At 39.2% G+C, this 11,025-nt stretch overlaps 1 protein-coding gene across 1 annotated transcript; it reads right to left on the reverse strand.

Annotated features, from left to right (window-relative positions):
• Window positions 1-87: 87 nt before the first annotated feature.
• Window positions 88-7,175, reverse strand: LOC134629373 (histone chaperone asf1b-B-like). The gene is made up of 4 exons (XM_063476659.1): window positions 6,865-7,175; window positions 5,117-5,232; window positions 3,227-3,403; window positions 88-2,583 (listed from the first exon to the last, which is right to left on the reverse strand). The coding sequence occupies exons 1-4, from the start codon at window positions 6,971-6,973 to the stop codon at window positions 2,386-2,388; spliced, it is 600 nt and encodes a 199-aa protein (XP_063332729.1). The 5' UTR covers window positions 6,974-7,175; the 3' UTR covers window positions 88-2,385.
• Between the last annotated feature and the right edge of the window lie 3,850 nt (window positions 7,176-11,025).

Here is an 11,025-nt window from a genome sequence, read left to right on the forward strand (position 1 = left end):
GATTGACAGCTGCAACCAGCCCGCGGATTGGCAACCTATGTATGTCGGTATCCCACGAAAGGCACTGATTGGCTCTTCGCAATCCATCAAGCGCGGCACCGTCCTACCGCCCTACACAAAGCGAGTGAGGGGAACGTCACCGATTATTTTCCTCCCGACGACATACCCGCCCACTTTTCCTGGTTTCCGTCCTCCATTGGCTCGATGCGGGCGAACCGTGGGAATCTCGGCGAATGTGAAGATGTCCATTGGCTCTGAGTAACGATTGGCAGGTAGAAAAAAAACCCTCTTCAGCCCCCCACTCCCACCGCCACCAAGCGACTGATACACGTTTGGCCAAGTGACGTCAACCGCGAGCTATTTTTAGAAATGTTGGTCAGAATTTAACGCACGCGCGGCGCGGTCGGGCTGGCAGGACTTCTAAACATTTCGCAGACCGCCGTGCGTTAAATGATGAGTGTACTTAGTGAGAAATAATATCAGGAAACAAGACGGTCTTTCTAAACACTCGGAGAGATACCGTCTGTCTCAATGTTTTACAGTCATCGAAACCCTCCAACTGCTTCCTTCAACACAGCACATCCACCCCAGCACCTGGATCACCTGCAGGCTTAGCCTAGCATATGACCGAGAGTCCTTTTATGAACAGGACCTTCAAAAGGCTCGGTTTCACATGGATTTGCATCTGAATATCTAATTTCAATAACAATTTCACCTTGTGTTGGTAATTAAAAAAAAGAAAAGAAAAAGAAAACTCATGGTATGAAAAAACATCCATTCTATGAATACGAGATCTTTCAGTTGCTGCAGGGTTTGACACCACCACGGTTATGTAAAACGGACTCAAACAACCAAATCACTAATTCTACTTATACTTGGTTGTAACTTATATATCACAGTCCCCCCACAAAAGACAGGATGATGATGATGATAACAATGTCAAATGCTTCACAAGTTAATGGCAGACATTTATAAAAAATAATAATTAATAATAATAATATTAATAAATAAATACAAAATTTACATTTAAATCTACATTTGTAGGAACTGACCCCTACAACCTACAAATCATTTGAGCGCTGCTACAGGCTGCTGTTAAAGGATAATTGAAGCTGCATATGGGTTTTACTGCTAAATATGAATATATGAAAATAAACTGGTCAACTGTGCAAACATGTGAGAAGTAGACAGAGGTAACAGATGGATGGATGGGGGAGTTGGTCCCTTCAACTAAGATAAAATGTGCAAGAGAGCACAGACAGGTCCCCCCTTCCTTTTGTGCAGCAGTTGCCTAGCAACATGAGGCTAGAGTGAAAATGGTGGTGCTGCATTTTATGAATGAAATCAGAAAACAGAAAGGAGCCAGAGATGGGAGGGCGAGGAGCAAGCCAACATGCCGAGTCTCTCTGTTGCAGTGCTTCCTTCCACACAAGTCAAGGTGGAAAGCAGCCGTATGTAACATGTTCTGATTAACAGGAAACACGACAAGGTCAACAAAAAAAACTTTATTAACCCCATCACTGTTGTTACAAATACTGAAGCTGAGAATGTACAGTAAGTACAAAATGAAAACATGCCTTCTTGTTTTGAAGACAAAATAAGAACAGGGAAAACATTATTTACAGTAAGCCTAAATCATCCACACACACACACAATGCAGTTTGGCATCCTTCATCATTACCTACATGTTTTGCTCATATAGGCGTTTTATGTAACAGTAGGTGAACTGGGGCCTATTCACAGAAGCAGGTTTACCGAGTAATCTGGATAACCCTGGGGCAAAACATGTTAATGCGAATAAAGCCACTTGATGCCACAATATCATAAACATGGCCCATAATTTAAACCCAATTCCCTCCCCCCAGTAGGTGTCACAAGAGACAAATCTTACAAAGAATGAAGTGCTCTACTATAAGCAACTAGGTGCTACATCCTTCCCATCACATAGCACTAGTTGATCTGTGCAGAAAAGGCCAAAATGAACAGCATGGGTATCAGAATCTTGAGTTTGTCCCACACGTTTCAGGTCTGTTGAAGCGACCCGGCCCAGCACTGATGATCTGCACTTCTTTCAGCCAGGCATGAAATATAATCTTATACAGAAATACAATAAATTAAGGCAAATCTGACTGTGCACACCTGTGTGTGTGTGTTGAAAGGAAGTGCGTAAAGAGGAGGAACCAAAGGTGGTAACAATTCCAGACCAATCCCATTTTTGAGTGCTTTATAAAAAGATAATGTCTATGCTGTGGTGTCCTGTGCTTTCTGTTAAAGTCCACATGTTATACAGAAACATCCATGGCCTCCTTGTATAAATGTGTGTCTGCAATGTGGGTGTGTATAGATAAGAAGGGCTCCTTATCCATTGCATTCATCTGATGCCTCTTACATGCAGTCCATGGAGTTATCTGGCATCACTCCTAGATGTGGCATCTTTCCTGGTATACAGGATGGAGGGAGCATGCCACTGATGTTGGGGGACGGGTCAACATTCTCACTGTCTTCCATCTTGTCTGCCAAGCCCTCCCAGTTGATATGAAAACGGGTGACACGAGGATTCGAGGCCAAAATATTCCTCTGGAGCTGCAATGATGAGAACTTGTTAGAAATAGGGGTGGACTGCTAATGGTTTTACATCAGGACATAATTAGATTACTAATTAGGGAGCCCAAAAGTTAGTTATGACAGCCATCCTTAGGAGTGCACATTTCCCCTCAGAACTTGGGATAGCTTTGAATTAAATACAATGAATAGTTGGTTTTATGTTGGATTTGTAGAAGGAAAAGACCAGTGTAAAGAGAATGAAGCACAAGATAATGATTTTAATGCTAATGTTAAAGTAGATACTGGTACAAGAAAGCATAAAATACCACCTGAACTAGTGCATTCTTTTAAAACAATGCAAGACCAAATAAAACAAAAACACAGTGCTAAACAATCCCCAGGTAATTCTACTGTTATTTCGTACACAATGCTACAGTCATCTGTAATTGTACATTTCTGGGCACAAGAGGGCAGCAGAGAGCCATTTATAGTACTTTTCCACAAATATGGCCCATATTCTACACTTAAACCATCTAATGCTGATGTAATGTGGTCATATCTGAATAAAATAAATTAGCACCATGGGTACACTTCAGTGATTGATTACAGTAAATGCAGACAGCTGGAAACAGCTTTCCTCAGTATTATTCATGATGGTCATTTGTGTACTTGTGTATGTTACCTGAGAGTAATCTGGTTTGAGAGGTGGGTTTTCTCGCAGTTCAGGGTCCGTGTATTCATTGTTGACATAGTAGCCGATGCGGATGAACTCCTGTCCACGGTAGGTACAGGTTATAAGGACTACGGTCACTCCTACAGCATCGCTTTCTGGAATCAGCCCTGTGTTAGGAGCGTCAGCCTGATAGGGTAAATGAGCACAGAGAAGAAATCAGATCAAATCTAAGTAATTATGCTATTATTGAAACAGTAACTGGTTAACCAAACCAGGGATATCAAATATACATATGACATTGTGCAAAAGGAGTATGTGAAAATCACGTTTATAACAATTTTCAAGACATGGAACACTCAAAGAGCTTTATAGAGGTTAAAAAGCCAAAATGGATACACATGAACTGAGCAAAAACAAACATAACCCAAATGCCTGTCTGAACAGATGCATTTTAAGCTGCTGTTTAAAGGATGCCACTGAGTGGGAAGTGCAAAGAATGGGTGGGAAGCTGTTCCAAAGTTTTGGAGCTAAGGTTTGGAAGCCACAGTCCCCTCTTAGTTTTCAAAAGGATATATGAAATCACAAGAAGGCCTCTATCTGAGGACCTACGAACCCAGCCTAGAGAATAGGGGTGGAGCACTTTGATAATGTAGATGAAAAACCAAAATTTTAAACTGTACTCTAAACCTGACAGAAAGCCAGTGCAAAAATGTTAGAAGTGGACTTATGTATGAAGACTTTTGAGAGTCAGTTAAGAGCCTCACAGGAGCATTTTGGACAGACTGAAGGGAATTAATAGATGCTTCAGTCAGAACAGAAAACTCCATTCAATAATCTAAGCAAGAGGAGAAGGAGGCTTGGACAAGAACCTCCAATTCACTTCTTGAGAAAACAAGCTGAGGTGCTTGTCCATGCCTTCTTGTCCTCTTAAAAGCAGTCATACATCAGATGAAAAATCTGACAGTACTTTTCTGCACTTAAAGTTCACACCACTTTCTGAAATTTCTCATCATTAGGTGCCTTTTTTCTTTTACGCTTGAATGGTTCATAGGTCATTGTTAAGTGACTGTAAGAAAGAAAATAAAATCCTTTGAAAATGGCCAGGTACAAGGACTAGATTGAAAATTAGTGAGGAAAAAAGTAGCCAATGTCCAAAGAAAAACTGAAAGGTCAGGAGACCTTGGAGAACTATTGTTCAAGACCACAAAAATGATAAGTCTTGACTCCTTGAAAGCAAAATATAATAAGAAATGAGGCTTGACTTAGTATAGGCTTGCACAGTACTGTGTAACTCATTGAGCAGTTGAGTGCAGAGAGACTTGGTTGACAATTAGCAACACAAAGTTCAAGCTTAGTCAGAAAAGGGGATAAGATGCTGCTTCACATGGAGAAGCTCATCTGTCTTGGGATCTTGTTTAGAGACAAGGGTATGCGATATATAATATATATAATATATATATATATATATATATATATATATATATATATATATATATATATATATATATATATATATATATATATATATATATATATGATCTATTGCGTTCGATTGACATTTCTACCTTCACCTATGGACAAAAATACAAGGTAGAGACTGACAGAAGTAGACCACAAATACTAGCAGAGACAATCCTCCAAAGGGTATCTGGGCTTAGAATAGAACCACTACATCTCTGCATCAGGTGTTGTAGCAACATGCACCGATCCCAGTGAGAACCCAGCCACGATGTCTCTTGGCCGGTCTGGGAACCTCAGTTTCCTCTCAGAAAAGCTGGGAAAAAGATGCTGGGACAGTGCGATCTGGTATGTCTGCTTTGAATACTACTCAACAGGGTTTGTTTTAAATAAAACTGGATGTTAAGTATTACATGATAAAAGCTCACTGAGAGGACTCACCTGAAACACAAACATGTGTCTGCCAGCTGGTACAGGGCCCACTAAAACAGAGTCCAAAACCTGGTCGTACTCCTCGCTCTCAGCTGAACCCACATAAATGATCTTCCATTCCAGGTCTGCCAGGACACAGAGGACAAATAGGGAGGTTTGTTTTTAAATTATTATGATCATCATTATTATGATCACCATCATTATTATTACTACTACTAGGTAGGCTTATTTTACTTTTTTAAATGAATAATTATAGTTAAACATGCACAAGCTACTTTTTTCTTTTTCTCACACACACACACACACACACACACACACACACACACACACACACACACACACACACACACACACACACACACACACACACACACAGAGCTGTAAAACAGGGCGTTGTGAATGATACCTTCACCAGAAGGGTCACTTTATCCAATTTACATAGAAAATGTTTCATGGTTGTCCCTTTTTGTTCTAGTTCACCTTGTATTAATTAGTATTAGTGATGCAAATAAAATTTACCTGTAGCACTGGCCAGATATAACCAAAGCGGCATCAGTCTCCATAAAAACCTCAAGTTTCCACAATTTATTGATTTGAATAGAAGGGAGAAAAACAATATTTAATGGTGCAAATGTTGTTTTGGGATATTAATAACTGGATTTGGTAATGAAAGAAAAAACAAAAAACAAAACAAGATTTGTGACTCAGTCCAACTAGCACCACAATACGAAAGAGACAAAAAGCAATTCAGTTTGTTTGAGGTGCTGACAAAATTTGAAACTCCACTTGCTCCTAATGTGTATTTGGTAATATTATTTGGGCTCACTTTTAAATGAACGTTAATTAGGCAGAAAACAGGAGACTAAACTTGGAAGTTGTAGCATGATGCTATTGGTAGGCTTGATTTTAAGACAGTTCAGTACATTCTATATTTAATATATGTTTATCCATTAATTTTAATATCAAATAAATGTTAAGGGTGCTGTGTCAAGTACTAGTAAAAAATGGCCCAAGATATAATACGTACAAATAAATTCAGACTGAAGCTTATACTTAAATTTTGTTGACAGGAAAGTATATTTTTTTAAAATCGGAAAGGTGATGAAACTTAAGTTTCAGTATTATAGATACCAAATGTTCACAGCAAAGCAGCAATGAATACAATGCCACTTAGAGCCCACAAGTCCATTGTGCTATAAGTAGTAGAAGAAAATGGGGGCTAATTTTATATCCTTAAAGAAAAATATATGATGTCCTAAAGGCGGAAATGATCGTTAGATGAAATTATATATATATATATATATATATATATATGCCAGCTGGATTCAATTTTATATTTTTAACTTTTAACGATTTTATTTCCCCGCTGTCCCCTCGCGCGGTTCGCGGCAAATTACGAGCTTGTTTATTGCTACAGTAACATGTGACCGACCAATCAGCTTCTTGAGAAATACTTACGAGGAAGGTCCTTTGACCAATAGCGGTGGGCAGGAGGCGGGGCGCTCTGCACAAACGCGCCAGCGCCAATTTTCAACAACTTTACAAATGAAATATAACTTTACAGCCCAAACGACAGCTAATACTGAATAACCATCGAGCAAAATAACGTGCTTATCGTTCACTTATGATGCCACAAATACATCCAGCGGTAAAATTAACACTTAAAGCAGACTGTGCCCACACGACGCTGCTATTCTACAGCTAACATATAACAAAAGAGTAATCCAACTAGAATGACACGCTAGCTAAATACCCACCTTCCGGCAAGTCCTCCATGCATTCAAACGTTATTTCGAACTGAAACGGGTTTCCAAACGGGCTGGGGTTATCCAATACAGCAACATTTAACACTTGTACCTTGGCCATATCTTCAGACGCACCTCTACCTGAGAAACTCTTACGTGAACCAGATTTAGTGAGTCACTTCGCACTTTACTATCGCCGAGCTCTCACGCTGTCAAAGTTGCCTGTTTTCAAAGACGCAAGTTACAGTTCGCCTCTTTTATTCTCCAAGTACACCAACAGAAGCAGCCGCTGCTTGGCTGAAGGAAGTAGGTTACTTTCGTCTTCTTCGACGTCTTTATTTTCCATACTCAATAGAAGGGTGGTGCTGCCCTCCAATGGTAATTTTTTGTATTGCAGCTACATTAAAATAAATAAATGAATATCCTCGAGACATATTAAGAAAAATATTTTAAAAATAGTGTGTATATATATGCGCATATAGTAGAGAAATGCCAAGAGCTGACATATAAAGGCCTTTCTGTTGTTTACTTGTTCAAAAGAAACAAAAAAAATATTACAATGCCAGTTATTTAGACCTGTAAATGTCTCTTCACTGACTGATCAAGTTGTTTACACAGAGGAAAAGTTTCAGACCATGAAATAAATCCTTTATTGCAAAGAAATCCAAGGTGCCTCCAAAAATTACCTTTACTTCGTTTTTGTTCTAACTTTCATTTGACTTGCACTGTAAAAAAAAAATCCTAAAAAAACAGTAATATTCCGGCAGCTGGGGCGCCAAAATAATACCATAAAATAACAGAAAATAACTTTCTCATAAAAATACGGTTATTTTCAGTAATGACAATACAGTTTGTTGCCCTAATTTTACATTGGATTTTGCCTTTTTCAAGTGCTTTTAAACATTAAATTAGGAACATTTTAACGTGATTAAACAATGAAATTACCTATAAACAAGGTCAATGAATGCGGCAATATGAATAATAATACTTAAATATACAGAAATATACAGCTAACAGTTGGTTTAAATTATAATGGATTGCATTTATATAGCGCTTTTCGAGACCCTCAAAGCGCTTTAAAATTCCACTATTCATTCACTCTTACATTCACACACTGGTGGAGGCAAGCTACAGTTGTAGCCACAGCTGCCCTGGGACAGACTGACAGAAGCGAGGCTGCCATATCGCACCATCGGCCCCTCTGGCCATCACCAGTAGGTGGTAGGTGAAGCCAGCCATTTATTAAAAGCCAAATGTTTATCCATCTGAGGGGGCATTTAAAACGAAAAGAAACTGTTCCATGTCCTTTCAAGAACTGCAATTTAAAACCAATGTATACTCAACCTTCAATGCCCACAAATGCAGAGACCACCAAAATTCAACAAGTTACGATGAAGGCATTGTGCAAAGTGTTATAAATGTAGAACGAAAAGAAGGGGTGGCTGTAGCTCAGGTGGTAGAGCAGGTCATCCACTGATCGGAAGGTTGGTGGTTCGATTCCTGGCTTCCCCTAGTCTACATGCCAAATATCCTTGGGCAAGATACTAACCCCAAATTGCTCTCCGATGCATCCATCGGAGTATGAATGTGTGTGAATGTTAGCTATTAAGCACTTAAAAAGATGTGCTTGTGCGAATGGGTGTGGATGGGTGAATGCACAAGTTGTGTAAAGCGCTTTGAGTGCTCAGATGAGTAGAAAAGCGCTATATAAGAACCAGTCCATTACCATTTACATGCAACTTGATTCAATAGAGTCATCAGATGACAATCAAGTGGCATCCACCAGTGGAATTGAGGGTTTAGAAGAGCAGTTGCAATACAATCTGGCTGGATTTTTCTTGAAAATGCAGACCATTCTCCATTTGTCCCAGAGAGCAACACAGGAGATTATTGAGCATATTGATCAGTTGTTTTTGTTATCACAACCTCTGGTTAGAAAATCAGTTGCAGATATACTGAAAAAGCACAACTGTACATATACGGACAAACTGGTGGATGAGATTTGTCAGGCAGTTTCTGATAGTAATGTTTTACATAAATGTGTCACATCTGAAGAACCACTATCTACAGCAAAGAGGAGGAAATCATACTACAAAGCAAATTTTCCATATGTCAAACCTGTGGAGTATTTAATTGAATCGTCAAAGCACACTTATATGTATGTGCCTATTCTCACATCTTTGCAATTGTTGTTGAAAAAAAATGATGTGCTTGAAGAAATTAAACAAGCACCCACACAGATTCCTGGACATTTCATGTCATTTTGTGATGGATCCTACTACCAGGAAAGTGTTCTACTGTCACAAGAGGGACAGAAATTGTCAATAATACTTTATGTGGATGACTTTGAAATCGCAAACCCACTTAGTACCTCAAAGAAAATACATAAAGTCTTTGCAGTTTATTGGACACTGGCAAACTTTCCAGTTAAATCTTGTTCTGCTCTACACTGCACTCAGCTTGCTCTGCTGTGCAATTCCAATGATGTACGCCAGTTTGGGTATAAGGAAATGTTGTCACCACTCTTAAATGATCTGAAAACTCTTGAAGAAGTAGGTGTCTACATTGAGACTCTTGATGAATGTCTTAAAGGCACTGTCTACTCTGTTGTGGCAGACAACCTTGCTGCCCATGGACTTGCTGGTTTCAATGAGAGTTTCAGGTCTATATATTTCTGTAGGTTTTGTCATGCCACCCAAACAGAAATGCAAACAGAAAATGGTGTTACAGGGAATTATGTAATGAGAACAAAAGATGCTCATGATAATCTTGTGCAAGAGCTTCAGAATGATGACACTGAGGAAAGCTATGGTGTTAAAGACACCTGTGTTCTTTCTGACCATCTCTCTTTCTTCCATCCTGTCACAGGCTTCCCACCTGACCTCCTACACGACCTGTTTGAAGGTGTCGTTCCAGTGGAGTTGGCACATTGTTTAAAAGGTTTGATTTCTAAGAGATATTTTACCTTAGAAGACTTAAACAGAGCAATTCTGCGCTTTCCATACCAACATTCTGACAAAGTTGATCGCCCTCATCCAATACCCACAAATTTTGCCAGGCGAGGGACCATTGGCGGGAACGGGCATGAAAATCCTGCCCTTCTTAGAGTGTTGCCTCTTCTCATTGGCTCCGAAGTTCCAGAAAGAGACACTTTTTGGGAAGTGCTAATGGATTTAAAGGACGTAGTTCAGCTTGCCATGTCTCATACTTTTAGTGATGAGACCATTCAGTACATGGCCTGTAAAATATTAGCATTCCCTAGTACAACACAAATTGGCAGGGCTGCAGAAGCTTTAGTTAGAAAACATCCCTGTCTGAAAGAGAGGAATTCTGACACTGGGTGGGAAGGGTGGAAGAATAGCCTGAGACATGAAATGGGAAACCAAAGAAAGAAGTTGGTATTTAAACAGGTATTTAAAAATACTAATTATTATTCTGCTTGCTTGTCAGTTGCCATTGTTATGTTTATATATATATATATACATTTATTTATTTATTTATTTTTAGGACAAAAACGACATCTATGCAACTAGAACAGCAGCTCTGGCCGGCCTACCAATGTACCTCAAGGAGGATTCTTCAGAGATTTTCAAAACATGTAAGGTACTTGGGTATTACAATAATTTGCACATTGGAATTTAAAAAAGGTTGAAAGGAGTTTATAAGTCATCTGGACTTGGGTTGAAAGTTGAAGACGTGAAGTTGAATGACTTATAAACTTCTTTCATCCTTGATTTGACTACCTGGATGAATGAAAAATGAACCTTCACTGTCAACTTAAAACATGTTATGATATATAGAATTTGAAAACCTGAAGAAAGGTGCCTGACCATTTGTATTTATGCTTTTGACAGAGATATTAAAGATGAATAATTGTGCACTCTGTATTATATCTTAGGATGAAATTGAGTTCTATGAAGCCACAATTGCTCTGGTTGCTGATGTCGATGAAGAGGAGGTGCCTGGGGGAGTTCCTTTCTCACCACGCCAAGTGTTCATAGTACTTGAAGATCAGGTTGTTATGACTCATCACTCATGGACTGATGCACTGGTGTGTTTGTTTGGGCTAATCTATGCTCTGCATCTGAGCTATCCTGAGAAGTGTACTGGCTTTTTTGAGTTCATTCAAGTAGTGTTGCTGAAGTTAGACGATGAGAGAAAGCAACTAAAACC

Source organism: Pelmatolapia mariae, linkage group LG6 (genome assembly GCF_036321145.2).
Source record: "Pelmatolapia mariae isolate MD_Pm_ZW linkage group LG6, Pm_UMD_F_2, whole genome shotgun sequence".
NCBI classification, from domain to species: domain Eukaryota; kingdom Metazoa; phylum Chordata; class Actinopteri; order Cichliformes; family Cichlidae; genus Pelmatolapia; species Pelmatolapia mariae.